General features: G+C 45.2%; 1 protein-coding gene across 2 annotated transcripts in view; it reads left to right on the top strand.

Moving 5' to 3' along the window:
- LOC115140101 (oxysterol-binding protein 2-like) overlaps positions 1-27736 on the top strand; it is an 88334-nt gene that overhangs the window by 19183 nt on the left and 41415 nt on the right. Inside the window, exon 1 of one of the 2 annotated variants that reach the window (XM_029678200.2) lies at positions 24465-24864. The exons of the other annotated variant lie outside the window; for it this stretch is intronic. Coding sequence (XP_029534060.1) covers positions 24672-24864 — 193 coding nt within the window. The 5' untranslated portion in view covers positions 24465-24671. Of the gene's footprint in view, positions 1-24464; positions 24865-27736 lie in introns of those variants that run through there. 2 annotated transcript variants of the gene reach the window in all.

The following is a 27736-nucleotide window of genomic DNA, read 5'->3' as shown; positions in this document are numbered from 1 at the left end:
AAAACACCTCAAAATAAGACAGTTTTGTCTTGATCTTGATACTATCTGAAACGAGCCACTTACAATTCCCCACACGGCAGCTTCTCTTCATTGTTGCTACTATCTGACTGTTCAGATTCATAACAACTTGCGGTTTCCAGCCACATCGACGTGCACATATCATTTTCGTGAATTTGTCAGCAAACCCGTATGTATACTGCCAACTATATCAAACCAAATTGACCATGATGATCAGTTTGTGTGCAGCTGCGCTCTGAATGGATGATTACTTGGGTGCTGCTATCTGTGGGCAGGATGAAATAAACCCAACTCAAGGAGAACTGTTACAATACCCTTAATTTCCCCCTTAATTATCTTGCAAATTTCTGTTTTGGAGAAGACTGACTTTATGACCAAAATGATCCTATTTACACATTTTAGTACATTTTGACACAAGAATAAATGTTTTAGACTAATAACGATCCTTTGAAAAGGATAAGTTGCTGTTTTGGTTCTGTCACACTTTAAATGTAAGGTGACTTCACACTGGGAGTCCTGTATTGCTAATAGATTATTTAGACAGTCATTGTAAAAGAGAGTTTGATCTCGATATCTTACCAGGCTACATAAAGGTGGAATAGATAGATTACTCTGCAAGGGAACTGGAGGAGGAGATTGTCAGTGTTTACAGAGGGAGGATTTGCGTTTTGTGTGTCTTGTTGACAGGTCTGTTAGTTTAGTTGAACAAATACCCTGTAGGTGAAAGGTATTTCACTCACTTTATGGTCCAGCATGTTCAGAATGTCACTCTGTCCAGACAGACTGGCTATATTTGACATCCAGCCTCTGCTCAGGTCTCCAGTGTCCACTGGTATTTGTGCCGGATGTTTGGGTCTACATTCTAACTAGAAAACCCTGTAGAGTCCCCATTGTGGCCACAGGGGGGCAGTGTGGTCCTCCCTCAGTGAGGAGGTTGGAACACAGACTACTTACTGTATGTTGCTACCATTACTGTGAGAACCAGCCGCTCATTCAGACTCTTGATAAAAGAACTCTCTCCTTTCCAAAATGACTCATTCTTGTTGCATGTGTCTGTTGTCAAAAGGCTGTGGGAAAAGCCTGGAAGGGCTTTCGTCTTCACATTTAACCCTGCCTGGCAGCAGCCCAACCCCTGCTTGCTCTCGTCTAGTCTACTAACTACAGTACACAGTGTCTCAAGAAAGACAGGCTATATATTCCCCTGTGCTCCATTTTAAAGTCAGCTCTCTAATTTTAGAGTGACTGAGCGAAGCAGAGAGAGAGAGAGTGAAAGAGGATGTGAAGGAAACATGTCATTCACAATTAGACTGGCACACGTGTGTTTGAAACTACACTTTCTGTATTTACACCATTAGGCTCTACCCTGTGTGTTTTGGGTATTTACACCATTAGGCTCTACCCTGTGTGTTTTGGGTATTTACACCATTAGGCTCTACCCTGTGTGTTTTGGGTATTTACACCATTAGGCTCTACCCTGTGTGTTTTGGGTATTTACACCATTAGGCTCTACCCTGTGTGTTTTGGGTATTTACACCATTAGGCTCTACCCTTGTGTTTTGGGTATTTACACCATTAGGCTCTACCCTGTGTGTTTTGGGTATTTACACCATTAGGCTCTACCCTGTGTGTTTTGGGTATTTACACCATTAGGCTCTACCCTGTGTGTTTTGCGTATTTACAACATTAGGCTCTACCCTGTGTGTTTTGGGTATTTACACCATTAGGCTCTACCCTGTGTGTTTTGGGTATTTACACCATTAGGCTCTACCCTGTGTGTTTTGGGTATTTACAACATTAGGCTCTACCCTGTGTGTTTTTGCGTATTTACAACATTAGGCTCTACCCTGTGTGTTTTTGCGTATTTACAACATTAGGCTCTACCCTGTGTGTTTTTGCGTATTTACAACATTAGGCTCTACCCTGTGTGTTTTGGGTATTTACACCATTAGGCTCTACCCTGTGTGTTTTGGGTATTTACACCATTAGGCTCTACCCTGTGTGTTTTGGGTATTTACACCATTAGGCTCTACCCTGTGTGTTTTGGGTATTTACACCATTAGGCTCTACCCTGTGTGTTTTGGGTATTTACACCATTAGGCTCTACCCTGTGTGTTTTGGGTATTTACACCATTAGGCTCTACCCTGTGTGTTTTGGGTATTTACACCATTAGGCTCTACCCTGTGTGTTTTGGGTATTTACAACATTAGGCTCTACCCTGCGTGTTTTGCGTATTTACAACATTAGGCTCTACCCTGTGTTTTGTGTATTTACACCATTAGGCTCTACCCTGTGTGTTTTGGGTATTTACACCATTAGGCTCTACCCTGTGTGTTTTGGGTATTTACAACATTAGGCTCTACCCTGCGTGTTTTGCGTATTTACAACATTAGGCTCTACCCTGTGTTTTGTGTATTTACACCATTAGGCTCTACCCTGTGTGTTTTGTGTAGCCAGGCCTGTGTGTCTGTCTCTGAGTGTGTGTGGTGTGGGTGTTCGGTCGCCTCAGTCTTAGGTGTGGTAATTGAGCCGTCTCTGCTGTCTGTCTGAGGCTGTGGGTGGTGAGTGGTGAGTACTGGACACCAGCTCCCCCTGTAGAGTCATTAACCAGGCAGGAGAGGAGAGCCAGTGAAACATACACATACAGCGACATAGATAGATTTATAGAGACCCACAAACAGATCGCTATAGGCTGGATTTATGTTGATCCTCTCTACCCTAGAACAGACTGATACAGAGGGAAGCGAGGTGGAAGTGTGGATCAGTTTGTGTTGAGCCTAAAATGTCCTGGAGACAGCCTTGATTAGAAGGGGAGGTGTTAGACTAGTATCCACTGATGTCTTTTACTCAGGAGAATCCCAGTAAACCAGTGCTGAGGAGAGGGCCAGGAGGCCAAAGGGACATTCAAATCAAACCACATTTTATTTGTCACATGTGTCACAAGTGTAGACTTTACCGTGAAGTGCTAACGAACAAGCTATTTCCCAACAATGCAGAGTTCAAATAAAAAAATGAAATGGTAACACAGTAAAATAATTAGTACCCGTACCCTCTGCAGAGCCTTGGGGACAGAGGCCAAGCAGTTGCCATACAGTGATGCAGCCAATCAAGATGCTGTTGGTGTGGTTGGACCATGATATGTCCTTAATGATGTGGACACAGAGGGACTTGAAGCTCTCGACCCGCTCCACTACAGCCCCGTCAATATGAATGGGGACGTGCTCGGCTCTCCGTTTCCTGTAGTCCATGTTCAGCTCCTTTGTCTTGCAGACGTTGAGGGAGAGGTTGTTGTCCTGGCACTACAGTGCTAGGTCTCTGACCTCCTCCTTGTAGGCTGCCTCATTGTAGTCTGTTATCAGGCCTACCACCGTCATGTCATCTGCAAAACGACATGATTGTTTTGGAGTCATGCGCAGCCACACAGTCTTGGGTGAACAGGGATTACAGGAGTGGAATAAGCATGCACCCCTGAGGGGCCCCTGTGTTGAGGGTCAGTGTGGCGAATGTGTTGTTGCCTACCCTCACCCCCTGGGGGTGGCTCGTTAGGAAGTCTAGGACCCAGTTGAAGAGGGAGGTGTTTAATCCCAGGGTCCTTAGCTTAGTGATGAGCTTGGAGGGCACTAAAGGTGTTAAACGCTAAGCTTTGGTCAATGAACTTCTTTCTCATGTAAGTGTTCCTTTTGTCCAGGTGGGAAAGGGCAATGGAGATTGCGTCATCTGTTGGTGGCGGTTGCCTGTGTTGAGTGTGTGTATATGTGATGTTTGTCTCCTCAGGGAGACCATGCAATATCACTTTTGTGTGGTAGGCCTTACATGCTGACCAAACCGCCCACATTGCATTAGCTAGCGCAGCAAAAAATGTTTGACATACAGCACCAGTCAAAAGTTTGGACACACCTACTCATTCAGGGTTTTTCTTTATTTCTACTGTTTTCTACACTGTAGAATAATAGCGAAGACATCAAAACTATGAAACAGCACATATGGAATCATCTAGCAACCAAAAAAGTGTTTAACAAATCAAAATATATTTTATATGTGAGATTCTTGAAAGTAGCCACCCTTTGCCTTGATGATAGCTTTGCACACGCTTGGCATTCTGTCAACCAGCTTCATGAGGTAGTCACTTGGAATGCATTTCAATTAACAGGTGTGCCTTGTTAATTTGTTGAATTTCTTTCCTTCTTAATGCGTTTGAGCCAATCAGTTGTGTTGTGACAAGATAGGGGTGGTATACAGAAGAGAGCCCTATTTGGTAAAATACCAAGTCCATATTATGGCAAGAACAGCTCAAATAAGCAAATGAGAAATGACAGTCCATCATTACTTTAAGACATGAAGGTCAGTCAATCAGAAAAATGTCAAGAACTTTAAGTCCAGTCGCACAAACCATCAAGCGCTATGATGAAACTGTCTCTCATGAGGACCGCCACAGGAAAGACCCAGAGTTACCTCTGCTGCAGAGGATACGTTCATTACAGTTACCAGCCTCAGATTGCAACCCAAATAAATGCTTCAGAGTTCAAGTAACAGACACATCTCAACATCAACTGTTCAGAGGAGACTGCGTGAATCAGGCCTTCATGGTCGATTTTCTGCAAAGAAACCACTACTAAAGGACACCAATAAGAAGAAGACTTGCTTGGGCCAAGAAACACGAGCAATGGACATTAGACCGGTGGAAATTGTTCTTTGTTCTAATGAGTCCAAATTTGAGATTTTTGGTTGCAACTGCCGTGTGGACGCAGAGTAGGTGAACGGATGATCTCTCCATGTGTGGTTCCCACCGTGAAGCATGGAGGAGGAGCATTGCGCTACACCCGCAATAACATCTGCTAAACACGTGTATGTGACAAATAGCATATGATTTGAAAGGAGGTGTGGGGGTACTTTGCTGGTGACGCTGTCTATGATTTATTTAGAATTCAAGTCACACTTAACCAGCATGGCTACCACAGCATTCTGCAGCAATAGGCCATCCCATGGTTTGTGCTTCGTCCCACTTTTCATTTGTTTTTCAACAGGACTGTTATGTATACTCCCTCCGGTGCTCCAGGTCACAAGGCTGCTCATTATTACGCACCTGCGCCTCATGAGACTCACCTGGACTCCATCACCTGCCTGATTACCTCCACTAAATTTGTAACTCCCCTTGGTTCTTTCCCTAGGCGCTATTGTTTCTGTTTCAGTGTTTCATGTCTGTACGCTAGTTGTGTTTCTTGTTTTGTTTCTTGTTTGGCTCCTTGTGTTATTTATTATTAAAGTCACTCCCTGTACTTGCTTCCCGACTCCCAGCATACACGTTACGAGGACAATGACCCAATACACCTCCAGGCTGTTTAAGGGCTATTTGACCAATAAGGAGAGTGCTGCATCAGATGACCTGGCCTCAACAATCACCCGAACTCAAACCAATTGAGATGGTTTGTGATGAGTTGGAGTTGAAGACAAAGCAGCAAACAAGTGCTCAGCATATGTGGGAACTCCTTCAAGACTGTTGGAAAAGCATTCCATGTGAAGCTGGTTGAGAGAATGCCAAGAGTGAGCAAAACTGTCATCAAGGCAAGAAAAACCCTTGAATGAGTAGGTGTGTCCAAACTGTTTACTGGTAGTGTACATGTTATTCAATCATTTCATCCAAGCTGCTTGTGCACGTCAACAGGCGTGTGCGTAGCTAGGTGCTAAAATAGAACTAACTAGGTTTCCCCTTTTTATCTGTGGATTGATTGTTGGAGTAGAAAACACACAATTTTGGATGACTCAAAATTGGTACAAATTCTTTAAAGATCCAGTCAAAAAAATAGGACCATATGCATTTCAGGTAAAATATCGTCCAGGACAACGTAGCTTAGCAACAGCAGGCTGGCTAAATGTCCATGAATGTTTCATGTGTTTTTTTTTTACAAGTTCCCAAATTCATATTGTTGGTTCACAGTTGGTTGTGGTATTTTAACCTTCGTGTTATGACCGTGTCTGTTGGGGACAGAACAAATGAGACGCATGCGCTGAGCCGGTTAGGCCAATATGTTAGAAAGTGTAAATGAGAGCAGATCAGTTAACATATATTTGATCAATCTCTGTGGTTGTGTGTATTGCGCTACATTGATCTCAGTGCTTTATGTCATGGTGTTTCAGAAGTGAACACGTTTGTCTTCTCAGGGAGACCATGCAGTATCATTACTATGTGGATCCTTTTCTCTCCAGCTCCCTCACGCCTTACTGCATCTAGGAGGATGAGTTAACGCAGACTTAACAGGGAGAGAGTGACACACACAACCATGTTTACAGTCAGTTGAGTTGCTCTTAGGAGCTGGAAGAGTAAATAGACTAACTCAGTGTGGGGGGATGAATAACTGTGTGGGCCTGAGATAGATGGTCATCAAACTCAAGACGTGGCTGGTGAAAGTGTTATGTTAGGTGCTTTTAGAACAGGTCTTGGTACAGTACCGTCTCCCAGTGTTGCTGCCTGTCACATCCTCTCCACCTCCTGTTGATCTGCTGAGGAGGAAGACACACACACACTCACATATTATCATTAAACACCTTTCATCATCAGTCCAGCTTGTGTTCCGTTCCTTGTTCTCACTACCGCTAGCTGTCTTCTCACTCTTATTTTGATCCTTCCCTCTCAGCCGAGACCCAATAGACCCTTTAATATCCCTTCCATATTCCCCTGCCTCCAGCGCTCTGTCTGTACTAGATCCATAAACCATTCATCTGTGATGGTGGACAGACTCACACCAAAGCAGGCATGACCAGCACAGCAGCACAGTCAGTTCCTCTTTAATCTGTAGTTAGTGCCAGAGCTGCTGCCGATCTTTCTTCATTAATGGAGTCAGGATTGCCATGGTTGAACAGAACGAATCCTCTGGAGGCACAACTGGCTGTTAGGTAGCGCTTGACTTGTACTTAAATAGATGCTGTTTATATTTAGGTGCTGGAACTCCACCATCATTTACAGCTAATATTCTAGAAGTACCACAACTCCAGAAGTGAAACATGTGAGGTACGAGTACTCTGATTCGGTGAGCTCCTGCCCAAGTCTGGTCATGGTGTGTTTTGTCATATATATATATATATATATATGGATATATATAAAAAGTCCAGCACTGCTGTTAGGGCTAATAGTCATGTGCAGACCCCGTGCTACGTAAGCAGCCAGTAGGGGACAGTGATTCCCCTCCTATTCCCAACTCAATGCATTTCCCACTTGGTTTGATAACCAATATGAATTCAATGAGAAATATTTCAAGAAAATGTGTAGTAGAACACAAATAATAAACAAGAGTAAGGTAAACAAATTGTGCAGCAGTTGGCAATGAATCATCCGTGTTAAATGGCAATTCAGAGCAGAGCCTCTGTGTGAACATCAAGCAGCTTGTGGGCAGCTGCCTTCCTTCCTGGTTTCTCCATGAAGCTCCATGCAGCCCCTTCAGTCCTCTCCTCCCTGCTAGATTAGACTAATGGATGGGCTGCAGGAGGAGCCAATCGATTGGGCTGCTTCAGGTGCAGAAGAATGGGACCAGTCAGGTGGGGGGAGCAGCACAGAGGAGGCTCCCTGTCCATGTGTGCGTCCCAAATGGCATCCTATTCCCTTTATAATGCGCTGCATTTGACTAGTGCCCATATTGGGCTCTGGTCAAAAGTAGTACACTATTGAAAATAGGGTGCTGTTTGGGACACAGCCTCTCCCTCTGTGTGCTCTCCCTCTGTGTGCTCTCCCTCTGTGTGCTCTCCCTCTGTGTGCTCTCCAACTCCATGTGGGACCAGAGCTCTGTGCCTCTCCCTCTGTGTGCTCTCCAACTCCATGTGGGACCAGAGCTCTGTGCCTCTCCCTCTGTGTGCTCTCCAACTCCATGTGGGACCAGAGCTCTGTGCCTCTCCCTCTGTGTGCTCTCCAACTCCATGTGGGACCAGAGCTCTGTGCCTCTCCCTCTGTGTGCTCTCCAACTCCATGTGGGACCAGAGCTCTGTGACTCTCTAAGTAAGTGATTCACAGTGAAAGCCATGGCCATGCATTGATCTGACTGGCTAAACGCTCGATACGCAATGTCGATGAGTCTGTTATCGGACACAAATCTTCAGTATGTAAGTATGCTGTGGTGGTGCTGCTGCTGTGTGTGAGACGAGAGCATATGCTTTTGCATATGTAATCTGTGGATCCTGGCTGGTGGGGTCAGTATGGTAGTGAGTGATTCATTTCTGTGAGAAGAGTTTATCAAGAAAAACTTCCATAAGGACTAATTTGAGGCAGAAAGGAGTTTCGGCACTCAGCATATAAAGGCAGAGATGGATTTATTTTAGCTCACTTTAATCCATTGTACAGGATGAGAGCAGGTGACTGGAGTTTCGACATCAAGCTGAAGAAGACGTCAGCTTGTCTTTGAAACGTCAGTCACCTTCTCACCTGTACAATGGATTAAAGTGAGCTAAAATAAATACATCTCTGCCTTTTTTGTTGAGTGTTCCAACTGCTTTCTGCTGGAATTAGTCCTTTTGATTTTTGTCCTTGTTGTTGACCACCCCTCCTTCCCTTTGTTTGCTGAAGTGTGAAGTGATTCATCTGTGTATTGTAGGTTAGGACCAGTACACCCAGGGGACCAGGGATATCTGCCTAATATCTGCCTGCCCTCCGCTAAGCTCAGCTTTATGGGACAACTCCCTCCCTTCCCATGTCTATCCCTGTCCACACCTCTGTTTATGTACACCCCTTGTCTGTTAGAACGGTCCCGTGGGATGGGAAGCATCCATCCACGCGACATTCCTCTTCTCACACATCCCCACAGTCCCACCCTCTATCCTCTCTCACATAATAATACAAGTAGGCTACATCCTTCCCTCTTTCTCTCTTTTCCTGCTTTCATCTCTCTCCCACCCCGTCCACTGAGGAGGCTGGGTGGGTAGTGGACAGTAGTGAATGGTAATTCTCTGTCCGTGGTCCTGAAACCCGAGAGCATATCTAAGGGGACAGTGTGGGGATTGATTAGGAAAGCATGATGGAACATGCCTCAATGCATCCCTCTGTTTTACCTCTCCCCCTCTCTTCCTCCCTCTCCCCCTCTCTCTTCCTCCCTCTCCCCCTCTCTCTTCCTCCCTCTCCCCCTCTCTCTCCTACTCCCTCTCCCCTCTCTCTCCTACTCCCTCTCCCTACTCTCTCTTCCTCCCTCTCCCCCTCTCTCTTCCTCCCTCTCCCCCTCTCTCTCCCTCTCCCTACTCCCTCCTCCCTCTCCCTACTCTCTCTTCCTCCCTCTCCCTACTCTCTCTTCCTCCCTCTCCCCCTCTCTCTTCCTCCCTCTCCCCCTCTCTCTTCCTCCCTCTCCCCTCTCTCTTCCTCCCTCTCCCCCTCTCTCTCCTACTCCCGCTCCCTACTCTCTCTTCCTCCCTCTCCCCCTCTCTCTTCCTCCCTCTCCCCCTCTCTCTTCCTCCCTCTCCCCCTCTCTCTTCCTCCCTCTCCCCCTCTCTCTCCTACTCCCTCTCACTACTCTCTCTTCCTCCCTCTCCCCTCTCTCTTCCTCCCTCTCCCCCTCTCTCTTCCTCCCTCTCCCCCTCTCTCTCCTACTCCCTCTCCCTACTCTCTCTTCCTCCCTCTCCCCCTCTCTCTTCCTCCCTCTCCCCTCTCTCTCCTACTCCCTCTCCCTACTCTCTCTTCCTCCCTCTCCCTACTCTCTCTTCCTCCCTCTCCCCCTCTCTCTTCCTCCCTCTCCCCCTCTCTCTTCCTCCCTCTCCCCCTCTCTCTTCCTCCCTCTCCCCCTCTCTCTTCCTCCCTCTCCCCCTCTCTCTTCCTCCCTCTCCCCTCTCTCTTCCTCCCTCTCCCCCTCTCTCTCCTACTCCCTCTCACTACTCTCTCTTCCTCCCTCTCCCCCTCTCTCTTCCTCCCTCTCCCCCTCTCTCTTCCTCCCTCTCCCCCTCTCTCTTCCTCCCTCTCCCCCTCTCTCTCCTACTCCCTCTCCCTACTCTCTCTTCCTCCCTCTCCCCTCTCTCTTCCTCCCTCTCCCCCTCTCTCTCCCTCTCTCCTACTCCCCCTCCTCTTTACACTCCCTCCCGTCTCCTTTCCCTGGCCATCTCCCTGCTTTCTTTCCCCACATTCGCTCACTCCCTCTCTACCTCTCTCTCTCACTCACTCCCTCTCTGTTTCTCTTGCTTGCTCACTCTATCTTTCGCTCTTTCTCTCCCACTCTCGTTCTGTCTCAGTATGCAATTTACTGTGCTTCTCACTCTGAGGGACTCGGTTCTGAATGGAATGACTTTTTTCTGCTTTTTCCAACTCATGCTCCGTACCTCTTCCCATTCCTAAAGAGTTCCTCTATCCCACTGGGACTGGACCTGACAGGGAAAAAGGCAAGAGCAGGATTTCAGGCACATTCAGACCTGTGAGTAAGTACAGCTTTTTCTCCATTCAACTGACGTTCTGAGATAAACGGTTGAGGATATAGTTGGGGTAGGTTGGTTATTTGTTTGAGTGTCCGTGTGTGTGCTTATGCATGCATGTGTGTGTGGTGGATAGGTTATTGGGCTATTCACTGTCCCCTATATGCTTGGTTTGTGGTGGAGTTGTTGAGGGGGAGTCAATCATGTTGTCTTTGTCCTGGTTACCATGGTGGAACACAGTGGTGCTGCTATTCCCACTGTCTCTCTCAACACTGCTATATTCAGATACTGAACTGATGGACCGGACTCCTGCTTCCTGGATGTTTTTGTTCAGATGTGTGTGTGCGCGTGCGTGTGTGTGTGTGTGTGTGTGTGCGCGTGCGTGTGTTAGTAAGTGTAGATGAGAGCAAATCAGTTAACATACATTTGATCAATCTCTGTATTTGTGTGTATTGCGCTCAATTTTGTATCTCAGTACTTTATATCTCAATGTTTCAGATACGAACACGTATAACAACCTGCTCAGAATGACATGGGGTAGCTGACAGATGGTCCTTATGGTTTTTCCCTCGCTAATCAGTCCGTTTTAAAATGTGTGTATCACTGTGTCTGGGTTGTGTTTTCTGTTTGGTCTCAGATCTGCAGGCTTGGGCAGAGACACACACCGGTTGTTTGGGAGTGTGATCCTGTCCCTCTAATGAAGCTGAACGAAGCCGTTGCTGTGTGGAGAGGAGAATGATGGAGGGTGGGTTGGGAGTAGAGGAGAGAAGCTCTATGATCAGTAACACATTAGCAGTCCAGTTACCCTGCTACTGTTTTAAAACTAGGCCACCATTAGTGGGACTCTCTCTCTCTCCATTCTTATCCTTTCCCACTGTCTGTTGTTATTCTGTCTCTGTGTCTCTATGCTGTGACAGCAGCTCAAGTCCCTCCATCCCTTTCTAGTCCTTGTGATGGGGGGGGGTGATGTGTATGGCTCCATGCTCACCCCCCCTCTCTTTTCCCTGCCTTTCCCTGTTGGCCTGCTGCTGTGCTCTGGGCAGGGTGTCAGCCTGAGTTTGAAGCTGTGTTGTCACATACTAAGTCTGACCTTTCTAAACCAGCACATTCCGCAGATGAACAGTGCAGAACTCCAGGACCCGCTGCACTGATATGCCAACACATCGCTCTCTCTCTCACTCATCCCTCAACTCTTTCCAGTCTGTCATCCCACTTCCATCTGTCTCACCCTGTTTTCCTTCCCACTGCATCTTTCAAAAAAAGTCATTGGCTTCCCTCCCTCGCAATATCTCTTCCTCGTCTCTTTCTGTTTTTTTCTCTCCCTCCTCTCCTATCCCATTCAGAGGTGACACAAGGTAGACCGTGTCCCAGATATTTAGCACCTGTGGTTTGAATGGTCTTTAAACATTCCCCATTGGGGAAAACCGCTGCATGGACGAGACAATGATGCCATTCCAGTCCCTCCCTTATTGCTCAGGCACAGGGCTGGAGGCAATACTCATAAAGAGCCAGTGTATGGCTCTCTCTGTTCCTGTTACATTTTACACTGATGTGCGTTAGCGAGAGGGTAGTGTTATCTAGTAGTGCTGGAAATAGCCAGGAACCTCCCAATAGGATATGATCACGGTACTTCGGTGATGATATGTTATGTATTGCGATTCGATACTGCAATTTTGTGATGGGAGGTTCCAAACATTTATTATATATACAAAAGTATGTGGACACCCCTTCAAATTAGTGATTTGGTTATTTCAGCCACACCCGCTGCTGACAGGTGTAGAACATTGAGCACACAGCCATGCAATCTCCACAGACAAACATTGGCAGTAGAATAGCCTTGCTCAGTGACTTTCAACGTGGCTCCGTCATAGGATGCCACCTTTCCAACTAGTCAGTTTGTTAAATTTCTGCCCTACTTTAGCTTTTGTTGTGAAGTAGAAATGTCTAGGAGCAACAACCGCTCAGCTGCCTCTGGAAGCAATGTCAGCACAAGAACCGTTCGTCGGGAGCTCCATGAAAAGGATTTCCATGGCCGAGCAGCGTCTGCTGGAGCAGTCCGATAAATCTGGGTTTAACGGATGCCAGTAGAACGCTACCTGCCCAAATACATAGTGCCAACTGTAAAGTTTGGTGGAGGAGGAATAATGGTCTGGGGCTGTTTTTCATGGTTTGGCTAGGCCCCTTAGTCCAGTGAATGGAAATCTTAACGCTACAGCATACAATGACAATCTAGACGATTCTGTGATTCTGTTTGGGGAAGATGCTTTCCTGTTTCAGCATGACAATGCCCCGTGCACAAAGCGAGGTCCATACAGAAATGTTTTGTCCGGGTTAAGGAGAGTTTGGCCTAGCATCGTCCGGGTTAGGGAGGGTTTGGCCGGAAGGGATATCCTTGTCTCATCGCGCACCAGCGACTCCTGTGGCGGGCCGGGTGCAGTGCACGCTAACCAGGTTGCCAGGTGCACGGTGTTTCCTCTGACACATTGGTGCGGCTGGCTTCCGGGTTGGATGCGCACTGTGTTAAGAAGCAGTGCGGCTTGGTTGGGTTGTGTTTCGGAGGACGCATGGCTTTCGACCTTCGTCTCTTCCGAGCCCGTACGGGAGTTGTAGCGATGAGACAAGATAGTAACTACTAACAATTGGATACCATGAAATTGGGGAGAAAAAGGGGGGTAAAATTCTAAAAATAAAAAAAAGTAAGGGAGGAGGATGGTAAATGTGATCTGCTTAACATTCCAATAGCAATTGACATACCTTTGTATGCCTCCTTGTCTACATACCTACAGTCACAAAAATGAGTAGTTCAGTCATCTGCCCCCAGTACAGCTAGCTTTCAACATATTCTTATAGCCTACATATTCTTACCTCTGTTGATTGATATCCATTGAATTGTCCATTTTCTGTTTTAGAAAGATTAGCACAAATATGAAAAGATGAATGTTTACATCATAAAACAATATCAATTTAGAGGGACACATCTTACCGTCAATTGAAGAGGTCTTTACATTTTTCAGTTACATTTTGCACCTGCTGTCCTTTCAAATTAAAATCCAAATGTTTCAGTTGGGCAGTTAGGTTCCTGTAAGAAACCCCACCCACTAAGGAAGTTCCTCAATGAACCCCACCTCCTATGAGGTTCTTGGAAGAACCTTTTCGGGGCAATTTTCAGTGCAAGAACCCTAAGGTTCTTCAAAGAACTTTGTTGCGTGCAGTGTTGCAGCGTCAATACAGCCTGGGGTTCGATTCCAGACTGTCATTACCGGCTGTGACCGGGAGTCCCATAGGGCGGCGCACAATTGGCCCAGCGTCATCTGGGTTAGGGGAGGGTTTGTCCGGGAGGGCTTTACTTGGCTCATCGTGTTTTAGCGACTCTGTGTGGCGGGCCGGTTTGGTGAGTCATGTTTCGGAGGATGCATACTCGACCTTCGCCTCCCCTGAGCACGTTTGGGAGCTGCAGCAATGAGACAAGATCATAATCACGAAATGGGTTGTCGAGATCGGTGTGAAAGAAACTTGACTGGCCTGCACAGAGCCCTTTATTTAGTCTTTATTTAACTAGGCAAGTCAGTTAAGAACACATTCTTATTTTCAATGACTGCCTAGAAACGTTAACTGCCTCTTTCATGGGCAGAACGACAGATTTTCACCGTGTCAGCTCGGGGGATCCAATCTTGCAACCTTACAGTTAACTAGTCTAACGCTATAACCACCTGCCTCTTGTTGCACTCCACAAGGAGACTTGCTTGTTACGCGAATGTATTAAGCCAAGGTAAGTTGCTAGCTAGCATTAAACTTGACTGTAAAAAATAAATCAATCAATCAATCATAATCACTAGTTAACTACACATGGTTGATGATATTACTAGTTTATCTAGCGTGTCCTGTGTTGCATATAATCTGACTGAGTATACAAGTATCTGACTGAGCAGTGGTAAGCAGCAGGCTCGTAAGCATTCATTCAAACAGCACTTTCGTGAGTTTTGCCAGCAGCTCTTCGTTGTGCGTCAAGCATTTATAAGCTGTTTATGACTTCAAGCCTATCAACTCCCGAGATGAGGCTGGTGTAACTGAAGTGAAATGGCTAGCTAGTTAGCTGGGTGCGCGCTAATAGCGTTTCAAACGTCACTCGCTCTGAGACTTGGAGTGGTTGTTCCCCTTGCTCTGCATGGGTAACGCTGCTTCGAGGGTGGCTAATGTCGTTGTGTTCCTGGTTCGAGTCCAGGGAGGAGTGAAGAGAGGGACGGAAGCTATACTGTTACACTGGCAATACTAAAGTGCCTATAAGAACATCCAATAGTCAAAGGTTAATGAAATACAAATGGTATAGAGAGATATAGTCCTATAATAACTACAACCTGAAACGTCTTACCTGGGAATATTGAAGACTCATGTTAAAAGGAACCACCAGCTTTCATATGTTCTCATGTTCTGAGCAAGGAACTTAAACATTAGCTTTCTTACATGGCACATATTGCACTTTTACTTTCTACGCAAATCTTGTCTGCTAAATGAACTTGTATAGCCCACAGCCATATGGCATAGCCAGATCAGGGCCTAATATAAGGACAACTCAGAGTATGCTATTCTGTTCCTCTGAAATACATGACATTTTCTTCATATCATGTTTCTTTAGAACTGTCTAAAATAAATAATGGATTTATTGTGAAGGTGTAGGCTATATTACATTTATTTATTATACTTTTAAAATGTAGATGTTCCAAAGGTCTCCATGTGTGGAAGCCAGGAGATGCTAAATGTGTTTGTTAATTAATGGTAAGTTACTGAGAGACCGGCAGTTTTTTGCTTGACAATCACCGGGTGACAAAATGTCATGACCGCCTCAGTCCTAGGTGTGTCCAATGAGGATCTCTGTATGCTGTGCTGCTTCAAAGACCAATCCATTGGGATGCAGAATGTCACACACACTCAGTGCATAGATGGAAGAAGTGCCCCCCCCCCTCTTAAAACAGGGAAACCTCTAAACTCCTAAAACGTTGGGTTATGACAGGTATAGCTGGGGGGTTTTTGTATTCTGGTTTGCTCTGGTTTCCTTCATAATTGGATTGTTGTCCCGTGGCTTATCTAGATCAGTTTTCATCTGTATGGCTTGGGACTCTGACACATCACCATGTCTCAGGACCCTGATGTTGAAGTCTGTCTTGAATCTCCTGTACAGTAAGATCAGACAGCTGCCTCTCCTTCTAGTTAGTGACTTGCTTTACTCAGTCATTCTCTGTTTGGCTGGCTGAGGATCACTATTCCAGCTGGGCATTGTGCCAGGCCTGGCAGGCTGAGGCTGGGGGCCATGGAGGGGTTTCATCCTGATGGGAATAGCAGGGGAGGAACACTGAAGCTGCTTCAAATGCCACCCTGTTCCCTATATAGTGCACTACTTTTGACCATGGGCCAAAGATTTTGGTCAAATGTAGTGCACTATGTAGGGAATAGGGTGCCATTGGGACACAGAATAAAGCAGCTTCATTAGGTCTGCTGGGAAACCTGTGCCTTCCTTCCCCCTCACCACAAGAGGGCAAACCTGGCACCAGGCTCAATGTAGACAAGGACCTGTCCTCCTTCCTGTCACCTTTCCTCTCCCTCTGGTCTTTTCTGCTAACTGTTGTCATTGGAGTTACATTTAGTTATTTCAGATTATTCTCAGTTTGGTGTTTGTGTGTGTAGCGAGTGGCTATGCATATTCATTTAGTAGTTGCTAGCTGGGATGACTCGTTGGTCTAGTGTATTGACGGTCAGCTATAATTGGGCGGTGCTCCGTGGGACATTAATATGAAGTGTTGTGTCAGCCTGTAATTGCCAAATCATCACGTCAATACATTACCCCCTGCAATAAAGCAGCCCCAGGCCCAGCCTCAGGCAAGAAGCAGTAACTCTCTGCTCTAACCATATGGTTCATTGAAGATCCTCAACCTCCTTTTGATGTCTGGCTTAGCGTCGTCCATAGGGAGAGGGCAGGAGGAATGGAGATCATATTTCAGAGGGAATCGCCATGCTCATTTAGTTTGTAGTAGGCATTGCTTGGTCCTTTATGTAAAAAAGAACAAGATTTGAACATTCCGTTCAATTTGGCTGCCATCACCATAACTAGTGCCATCTTTGTGCAGAGACGGTTTCATCCATAACACAACCTTTCTTTTTTATAATGTTGCTTCCTTTTCTCAGAGAGAAATGTTTGCTCTTTTGAACTTAGACACTTCAGTGAGTGGGTTTAGAACTTATGAGCACAAAGTTCTTTGATTGGGGCCGTGAGAAGAAATGTCTGGATTTTATTCTCAAACGCAGTAACCAGCCAGATACAGTGGGGCAAAAAAGTATTTAGTCAGCCACCAATTGTGCAAGTTTTCCCACTTAAAAATATGAGAGAGGCCTGTAATGTTCATCATAGGTACACTTCAACTATGACAGACAAAAAAAAATATTTAAATCCAGAAATTCACTTTGTATGATTTTTAATGAATATATTTGCAAATTATGGTGGAAAATAAGTATTTGGTCACCTACAAACAAGCAAGATTTCTGGCTCTCACAGACCTGTAACTTCTTCTTTAAGAGGCTCCTCTGTCCTCCACTCGTTACCTGTATTAATGGCACCTGTTTGAACTTGTTATCAGTATAAAAGACACCTGTCCACAACCTCAAACAGTCACACTCCAAACTCCACTATGGCCAAGACCAAAGAGCTGTCAAAGGACACCAGAACAAAATTGTAGACCTACACCAGGCTGGGAAGACTGAATCTGCAATAGGTAAGCAGCTTGGTTTGAAGAAATCAACTGTGGGAGCAATTATTAGGAAATGGAAGACATACAAGACCACTGATAATCTCCCTCGATCTGGGGCTCCACGCAAGATCTCACCCCGTGGGGTCAAAATGATCACAAGAACGGTGAGCAAAAATCCCAGAACCACACGGGGGGACTTAGTGAATGACCTGCAGAGAGCTGGGATCAAAGTAACAAAGCCTACCATCAGTAACACACTACGCCGCCAGGGACTCAAATCCTGCAGTGCCAGATGTGTCCCCCTGCTTAAGCCAGTACATGTCCAGGCCCGTCTGAAGTTTGCTAGAGAGCATTTGGATGATCCAGAAGAAAATTGGGAGAATGTCATATGGTCAGATGAAACCAAAATATAACTTTTTGGTAAAAACTCAACTCGTCGTGTTTGGAGGACAAAGAATGCTGAGTTGCATCCAAAGAACACCATACCTACTGTGAAGCATGGGGGTGGAAACCTCATGCTTTGGGGCTGTTTTTCTGCAAACGGGCCAGGACGATTGATCCGTGTAAAGGAAAGAATGAATGGGGCCATGTATCGTGAGATTTTGAGTGAAAACCTCCTTCCATCAGCAAGGGCATTGACTATAAAACGTGGCTGGGTCTTTCAGCATGACAATGATCCCAAAGAAGCATTTCAAGGTCCTGGAGTGGCCTAGCCAGTCTCCAGATCTCAACCCCATAGAAAATCTTTGGAGGGAGTTGAAAGTCCGTGTTGCCCAGCAACAGCCCTAAACATCACTGCTCTAGAGGAGATCTGCATGGAGGAATGGGCCAAAATACCAGCAACAGTGTGTGAAAACATTGTGAAGACTTACAGAAAACGTTTGACCTCTGTCATTGCCAACAAAGGGTATCTAATAAAGTATTGAGATAAACTTTTGTTATTGACCAAATACTTATTTTCCACCATAATTTGCAAATAAATAAATTAAAAATCCTACAATGTGATATTCTGGATTTTTTTTCTCATTTTGTCATAGTTGAAGTGTACCTACAGGCCTCATCTTTTTAAGTGGGAGAACTTGTAAAATTGGTGGCTGACCAAATACTTTTTTGCCCCACTGTATAAAGTATGTAAATAATATAATGGACATACCTTGAGTGAACAAAATATTAGGAACATCTGCTCTTTTTATGACAGACTGACCAGGTTAATCTAAGTGGAAACTATGAACGCTCATTGATGTCACTTATTAAATCCATTTCAATCAGTGTAGATGAAGGGGAGGAGACGGGTTAAAGAAGGGTTTTTAAGGCTTGAGACAATTAAAACATGGATTGTGTATGTGTGCGATTCAGAGATGAATGGGCAAGACAAAAGATTTAAGTGCCTTTGAACAGGGTATGGTAGTAGGTGCCAGGTGCACTGGTTTGAGTGTGTCAAGAACGGCAACGCTGCTGGGTTTTTCATGCTCAACAGTTTCCCGTATGTATCAAGAATGGTCCACCACCCAAAGAACATCCAGTCAACTTGAACACAGCATTAGCTATGGCAAAATGCATGGAATTGCAGGAAATTAGCTTTATAACTGCAACATTTTCTCTCAGCTCCATGGCAGAATGTGTAGGATTGCAGGAATTGGCTTCAAAACTGCGAAAATGTCTCATCTCCATAGAAAATGCGTGTTCTCTGCTGGATCCTACTGTTGTGATGAAGTGGCATGACATTCAGAGACCATTGCTACTGTAGTTCTCACTCACTCACTCACTCACTCACGTCGGTGGAACCCATTCCAGTTGTCTTTGCGCTGTTACCCGTAGCTCTGTTAATTAAAGGAGATAATAATAAATGCAGGTCAAGTGAGTGTGATATTAATTGGAGGTACCTGGCTTTGTTTCCCTCCCCTGTATAAGACTTAGGACATACGGAAGAACACGCCTTCTCCCCAACACACTGGATTCATCCCAAATAGCACCCTATTCCCTTTATAATGCATTACTTTTGATCAGGGCCTGTAGGGCTAGGGTCAAAAGCAGTGCACTTTATAGGGAAGAGGGTGCTATTTGGGACACACAAGCCACCACTCAACAGCAGCCTCAGTTCTCTCACTGATACACTATTATAGCTCTGAATCCACAGCCCCTGTTTTCTCACGTTATGCTATTAGGAAAGTTGCTGCGGAATTTATGACACTGTAGTCCGAAAAATAACTGTCACTTTTATTTTTTCCCTTAATCAAGCGAACACGCCCCAATTTACCAGGCAGCCTGACAGCCTCCGTAACACTGTCATTCCCTCCTCCACCGGTTGGGGCGCGGGGGATTATAGCCACAGGGGTGTGTGGGTGGGTGTGTGAACTGTTTCCACCCCTACACCCCCTCTCCCAATCCCTAAGCACGAAGCATCATGTTACATTGAGGGGACCATCAATCACCATGTCCTTCACTACAGATCTACTTCAGTATATAAGACTGTTTATCACCATGTCCTTCACTACAGCTCTACTTCAGTATATAAGACTGTTTATCACCATGTCCTTCACTACAGCTCTACTTCAGTATATAAGACTGTTTATCACCATGTCCTTCACTACAGATCTACTTCAGTATATAAGACTGTTTATCACCATGTCCTTCACTACAGCTCTACTTCAGTATATAAGACTGTTTATCACCATGTCCTTCACTACAGCTCTACTTCAGTATATAAGACTGTTTATCACCATGTCCTTCACTACAGATCTACTTCAGTATATAAGACTGTTTATCACCATGTCCTTCACTACAGCTCTACTTCAGTATATAAGACTGTTTATCACCATGTCCTTCACTACAGCTCTACTTCAGTATATAAGACTGTTTATCACCATGTCCTTCACTACAGCTCTACTTCAGTATATAAGACTGTTTATCACCATGTCCTTCACTACAGCTCTACTTCAGTATATAAGACTGTTTATCACCATGTCCTTCACTACAGCTCTACTTCAGTATATAAGACTGTTTATCACCATGTCCTTCACTACAGATCTACTTCAGTATATAAGACTGTTTATCACCATGTCCTTCACTACAGCTCTACTTCAGTATATAAGACTGTTTATCACCATGTCCTTCACTACAGATCTACTTCATAGCAGAATGTCACAGACAGTGTGTAAAATATCCATACATATGTGTTCTTTATGTGCACATCACAGGAGGCTGTTGAGGGGAGGATGGCTCATAATGGCCGGAACGGAGCAAATGGAATTGCATCAAACACCTGGAAACTATGGAAACCATGTGTTTGATAAATTTGATATCATTCCACTAATTTCGCTCCAGTCATTAAGGTGCCACCAACCTCCTGTAGTGCACATCACGCACAAGAAATGCACCAGAGATGCTATTCCAAATCCTTATCTCAGGACACTGCTGACATGGCTTTTTAGTATCCATCTTACAGACATGCACTGTTTATAAAAGTGTAACCATACAGGGGCACAACTTTGGTTTTAGAAGTTGGGGGGGGGGTGTCACATTTTCTTCACATTTTTTAGCATTTTCTACATTATAGAATAATAGTGAAGACATCAAAATTATGAAATAACACATGGAATCATGTAGTAACCAAAAAAGTGTCAAAATATATTTTACATTCTTCAAAGTAGCCACCCTTTGCCTTGATTACAGCTTTGCACACTCTTGGCATTCTCTCAACCAGCTTCATAAGGTAGTCACCTGGAATGTATTTCAATTAACAGGTGTGCTTTGTTAAAAGTTACGTTTCTTCAAGTACAGTCACAAAACCATTAAGTCCTATGATTAAACTGGCTCTCATGACCGCTACAGGAAAGGAAGGCCAGCATCCTGGAGTCGCCTCCTCACTGTTGACGTTGAGACTGTGGTTTTGCAGGTACTATTTAATGAAGCTGCCAGTTGAGGACTTGTGAGGTGTCTGTTTCTCAAACTAGACACACTAATGTAGTTGTCCTCTTGCTCAGTTGTGCACTGGGGCCTCCCACTCCTCTTTCTATTCTGGTTAGAGCCAGTTTGTGCTGTTCTGTGAAGAGAGTAGCACACAGCCGTTGTATGAGATCTTCTAAAACCTATGGGTGCAAACAACGTTTCCACAATGGGCTATTAGCAGGACAATAGACTCTAAAACCTTTACAAAAGGATAGCTTGCGCTAGGTGTGAATTATTATTTTTTAAATAATCCCCCCAATTTGCTATGTATTAAGTACTCTAAAGTTTTACGTTTCTAACTACAAACATCATGCAACCGCAAAATGTTGTGTAAGCCATATACTCTACAGGATTTCTTCATCAACATCTTTATGCTTTTGTTAAAATAATAAAAATACCTTTTCAAAATGCAGGTGTTTATTTCAACTATCAGCAGGACAGTTGACTCTTGCCCGAGTTAATGGACTTTAAATATATTAATGGCTCCATAGCGAATTACTATGGGAATAAATATCACTGAATGACAGCATAGGGACTGGTCTTGATAATCAATCAGATTTTTATTTGGAAATAAAATAATATTGCTCTTCACGATCACAATATTAAAAACTTTCAGTTGCATTAATTCATTTAATTAATTAAATCGCTTTAGCCGACATGTTGCGGTTCATCTGATGAAGGTGCACATGGGCCTATTTATATAATGAATATGAATTCAGAGGGCAGAAATGATTAAATATTAAAGCATTAGACCTCTCACTAAATGCGTCAGTCATACAAAAGTTATACTTCAATACGAACAGGTTTTGCGGCGAGCAAAGTTCTTTGTTTGTCAGACGAATCATTAGGTTAAAACTACAGAACAGTACAAAACAAGAGAACACACATGGTTAATGTTTTATATATATAATCTCTTACAGAGCCTTTCCATAAATCCACTCAAGTTTCTTCAATTGTTTTCTGACTGTGATTAGAGCGATCTTGTACGCTGATGCCAGCAGATTCCAGATTGCCTTTGCTGATCGCTCATCATCTTCAACCATCAGTGAGTTGATGGCTTGAATAATCTTGCTGGAAATGGAATACCACGGTCAAATTATGAAAAACAGTCAAATTAGTTTGTGAATTCAATCGCTTTATTCAGCTGTGATTGGGAGTCCCATGGCGCACAATTGACCCTGCATTGTCCGGGTTTGGTCGGTGTAGGCCGTCATTGTAAATAAGAATTTGTTGTTAACTGACTTGCCTAGTTAAATCATTTTCTCTTCTCTGTGCTGGAGGTCTTTTAAGAATAAAGTAGGCTAATGAAGGCAACAAAGAAGGCAACAAATTGTTGCTTACTGGAACACCCAAATTCATCCAATTGTTATAATAGGATTTGAAGCAATGGTCTACCCGTGTGTGGTCAACTATTTCAACACCGTTTGGCGCTGCTCTGAGATGAGCATGGGGAATGGTATTAATAAATCAATGAGGTTTTATTTTCACTCAATCTCCGTTTGGGTATTAGCTAGACTACAATTAGGGTGTGGAAATGTTAGGATTATATTGCTCTTCACACGCAGTCACTTAGTAGCCTACTCCCAACCGGTCACGTTGTACAGCGCCAACGTTTGAAAGCCACTCAATGCTCCCCCCCACCCCCCTATGTTAACACAACTTTTTCTCTCTTTCTTATTCTCCTATTTTCTTCTTGCTAAATAAAAGGTACTGTAGGTTCCCAGATGCTTCCCACCTTTCCCTCAGCTATACATCCAAGTCTCTTCCTATAACATCTGCCTCCATCTAATCCTTGTTTAGTGTTACTGAATCAGACGCTGTCTGTCAGATGTATACTTTTTTTTCTAGAAATAGAAACACCATAATATTAATCAAATGAATTAAGCTACATTTCTTAATCAATCCCATATACTATGTTCTTATAAAAAAAGTACAGCCAATATTAAAAATGTAAAAGTGTTCTCAAAGATGCCCTCTGGTGGTCAAACTATCACTAACTAGCATTAATGGCAACAATGGCTGACACACAACGTGCCGTAGAATTCTGCGGCAGCCCGCAAGCTGTGTTGCAGTACGACACAACTTTTAAACAAAGAACCACTGTAAATCCAGTCGGATAAACACTCCAAATAGTCTTCCCGACTGCTCGGAGGCGTCCGCCTGGTCCTAAAGCACACTCTTGCCATATTTTGTATTACATTCCAATGACAAAAATGCAATTTCAGAATGTCGGGGGGACATGTCCACCCCTGTCCCCAATGAAAGTTGCACCCCTGGAACCATGACATGGTTAATGACAGCTCATACAGCTGCCGATAATACAAACACATTGTCATGGTGTGTCCTTCCCAGAGGAGTCAGCAGCAGCTTGAGCAGAATTCAAGTGGATCACTATAAATAAACGGTCTCTGTTGCCATGCTCCAATGTGTATGCGAATTGCGACGCTTAACATCCGCTCATTCGGACAGCGACGACATTAGCTGCTGTTATGAGCCTATAGAGGGTAACAGAGGATATGATCAGAGGACAGCCTAGTTATTGTTGGTAATACATGTGTGTGTGAGACTGTTCCCCTTTCTCAAGGTGTGTGCGTGTGCGAGCGCAACACAGAGGGAGGCAGAAAGCTTTGGGCGGTCAAGGTCACCTTGGAATGCAAATGCAGTACACTGCATGAACCCTTGGCAGCCGTATTAAAATGATCACCTCCCCCCTTCTGAACACTGCTGTGGGTGCAGCAGAGCAGTGCATGCTGCTGAGGAGAAGAGCCACAGTAACAGTAGTATATCTCTGCTATCACATCTCTGCATTGACCTTGCCCTTTTAGAGGGGGTCAGAATTGCGCAGTCGCCTGATCGCTACTATTGGTCTCTCCAGGAAAGCTTCACTGGTCGTGGGAAAGAGGCAGAGAATAGCAGAGAGGTGATCGGTAGATAGATATTTTATTGAAGACAGCAAAGAGATGACAGATTGCTTGACCTGTATGTCCTTGACTGTAGTTTCCACATGAGGTTAACACCAGTATCATATCACACACCTGCACACCGTGGTAGTTTGGTGATCTGTGAAGCACTGTCCCTAATGCTCACTGTAATCTGTGCAGCAGTGAAGCCGTTAACTATTGATTTATGCCGGCAAGCAGCGGGAGGGAGGGGGGCTGTGGCAGTGGGGAAGTAGTAATGCATTCTGGTCGAGGTTCTATAGGTCTCGGCAGCCGGCAGTCATCTATCTCCTCTCTGCCTCGCCCTCCCTCCCTCCTTCCCTCCTTTCCACTCTGCACTGCATTGAGAGAAGCATGTGGAGGAGAATTGTAAATGTGCTGTGCTCTGAGTGTGTGTGCAGCGAGAGCGTTTCAGAGAAGAAGAGCCGAAGCTAGGAGAGGGAGAGAACACGAATGCAAGAGGGGAGCGCCAGCCTCCCTTCCCTTGTCATAGCGTGCGGGCGTGTGAATGTGTGTGTGAGCAGTGTGTGTGCCCGCTGCAATGCTGAATAAGGACAATCGCTGCTGCCTCCGCCCCCCCGCGCCAGGATGATGTAGCGGCCCAGGCTAGTGTCGCGTCTCGGGGAGCGCCGGGCCTGCAGAGCAGAGAGGAGAGAGAGGGGGATGAAGGGCCGGGGCTGCTGGGAACCAGGGACGGTCCGCTCCTTCTGCAACTCGGGCTGCCTCAGTAAACTGAACCAGGGTCAGTACAGCAGCTACAGCTCAGCCTCAGGAGGAGACAGCCTCCACACTCCTCTCACACCACCCCGGAGGAAAACTTCGGCCTGCCACCTCCTCCACCTCGTATGCCTCGGAGGTATCCATCCATTTATCCATCCATCTCTCTGTATAGCTTTCTGGCTTTTGGCTCAGTTCCGTGCTGCTTGGGACCGACTGCAGCCTGGCCGGTGTTAGTGCTTTGGACCATCCACAGCAGCAGCAGAGTTGAGATGGGTGGACGTGCGTTCATAGGGATGCAGCCTCCCCTCCCACTCCTTTCCCTCCCTCCCTCTCTTCCTGCTCTCCCTTCCTCTCTCTCTCCCTCTCCCATTCACTCCCTCTGTCTTCCGGCTGCTTCACTTTGTGTTTGCACTTGGAAGTTATGAAACTTGCACATGCTAGCTAGCCCCTAGCTGTGTATATCTGCATGCCGTAGTTGTCTGTGCATGTACAGTATGTGAGTAGAGTGTTAATAGTAGCAGGAGTCCATATATAATGATGACATTGAGGATTGTAAAGATGCTAGCTCTTGCGGCTCCCTGGGTCCTAGAGCCCCTCCGCAGAGTCATGGAGATGATGACCACACTTATGCAGTTCAATGCAGTGTGTGATACTGCACTATAGTTACTGTACCAGCATAAATCAACTTTGGGTGACTTTATATTTATTTTCTGGGTGTAAGTTTAAGAAATTAGTCTACTTTATCACCATGTGAATATGCAATTGATTTACATTATGTTTCCGTTAGGTGATTACACATTTGTAACAGCAGTTTATCAGTCCAAGGTTAGATTTGGTTCTTGAGTTTTGAAACTTCATTTGGGGAACTCCATGTCAGCTGTGTGTCAGAGTGGGCCATGTGTGACTGTTGGTGCAGGTCTGTGTAACTAACCAAGCTAACCAAGCATGGTATGTGAGGTGAAGTGATGGGGATGAACCCATTCATGGACTTTACGGTTTGTGTGTTGAGTGAGTTGAGCTGTGGTTGAAATTATGTCAGTTAAAGTATGTATTTTTTATTGTCATAATTTTGTGCTTTGATTGGTCACAGTCTCTTATACCGTAAACCAGGGGTAGGCAATCCTGTTCCTGCCGGATTTTGTTCCAACTAGGCTAATTGATCAGTTCAATGATTGCCTAATTCAACACACCTGGTCTTCCAGGTCAGTTAAATCAAAAACATGGGCCTCCCGGGTGGCGCAGTGGTTAAGGGCGCTGTACTATCAGAGTCCCTGGGTTCGCGCCCAGGCTCTGTCGTAACCGGCCGCGACCGGGAGGTCCGTGGAGCGACGCACAATTGGCCTAGCGTCGTCCGGGTTAGGGAGGGCTTGATGTCCTTGTCTCATCGCGCACCAGCGACTCCTGTGGCTGGCCGGGCGCAGCGCGCGCTAACCAAGGTGCACGGTGTACCCTCCGACACATTGGTGCGGCTGGCTTCCGGGTTGGATGCGCGCTGTGTTAAGAAGCAGTACGGCTGGTTGGGTTGTGTATCGGAGGACGCATGACTTTCAACCTTCGTCTCTCCCGAGCCCGTACGTGTACGGGAGTTGTAGCGATGAGACAAGATAGTAGCTACTACAACAATTGGATACCACGAAATTGGGGAGAATTTTTTTTTTTTTGTGTAAATAATCAAAAAATAATCAAAACTACCCCTGCCGTAGATTCTACTGCACAATGACCATGTTTTCTCTCTTTCCCTCCATCCCCCTTTCCCACCCTCCATTACCCCTCTCTATCCCTCTCTCCCCCTGGAGCTGGTAGTGATGTTTCAGTAGGACAGCTGTGTGCTTCTGCCTGGGCTTTCTGTACTATCTCTGCTCTACACACACACACACACACAGAGCGTTTTTTTTTTTTCAAAGACTAAAAATGGGACCTGATGCGTCTCTGCTTGTCACTCAGCATTAAGGAGGTAGATTGGGGTTAAGGCCCTGCAATAGACTAGACTAAGCATTAAGGAGGTAGATTGGGGTTAAGGCCCTGCAATAGACTAGACTAAGCATTAAGGAGGTAGATTGGGGTTAAGGCCCTGCGATAGACTCAGCATTAAGGAGGTAGATTGGGGTTAAGGCCCTGCGATAGACTAGCATCTTGTCTAGTCTATCACACACATAGGGAGTTCCGTACCGGTAAGGAGAGAGTCTCCTGCTCCTATGAGCTGTTCCGGTTTGCACAAGCCTCAGCTGCCGTACTGGTAAGAAATGAAATCTACTTTCACCCCTGCCAGTATTGCAATATGTTTTCTGTAGCATAACTGAAAACACTAAGCAGACTAAACTCTTGGTCCTTTAAAAACCTGCTGTATGTAAAATATTCTGCTATAGCTTGGATAGGAAATGTGACTCTGAATGACAACATAATGATGTTTGTTTTCAACATTAGGGCTGTTTTACTAAAGAAGTTAAATCCTTGCCACGATACTAACAAGTATCACGATACTGGTATGGTCCTTACCCCACTACTCTCAGATAAAACCGTGACCAGAAACCATGTAGAACTCAGTACAGACTGTTTCAGTGTAACTGACCGTCATCTACAGTCGTTGCATGAACTTTTCTTCTGGCCTCTTGAATTGCTATTTCTCAATAACCCTGTCATCATGCATGCAGCAGAACCCTACAGCACCACTGTGGGTTCCCAGGCCAGACTCACACACTTTCCCTTCCCAGCATGCCCTCTCACTAGGACGAGGAGGTGCCACTGAGGTGCTGAATTTGCATTTAGTGGCATGGACAAATTAATGTCCATGCCTGTAGAGAGTGGGAGGGAGAGCAGAGGAAAATTTCCCCTTGAAGGGCCCTGATGTAAAAGGACTTTTAAAAATACATTTAATTGATTGATTGATTGATCAAAAGTAGTGCACTATATAGGGTATAGGGTGCCATTTGGGACAGAACCTGAATGTGCTGTGGATCGATCAACATATTGGCTCTCTAAAATATCCCCTCCTTGTAAAGCCTGCTATA

Source organism: Oncorhynchus nerka, linkage group LG13 (genome assembly GCF_034236695.1).
Source record: "Oncorhynchus nerka isolate Pitt River linkage group LG13, Oner_Uvic_2.0, whole genome shotgun sequence".
NCBI classification, from domain to species: domain Eukaryota; kingdom Metazoa; phylum Chordata; class Actinopteri; order Salmoniformes; family Salmonidae; genus Oncorhynchus; species Oncorhynchus nerka.
The sequence above is the reverse complement of the archived record's forward strand: the minus strand, read 5'-3'. Positions and strand labels throughout refer to the sequence as shown.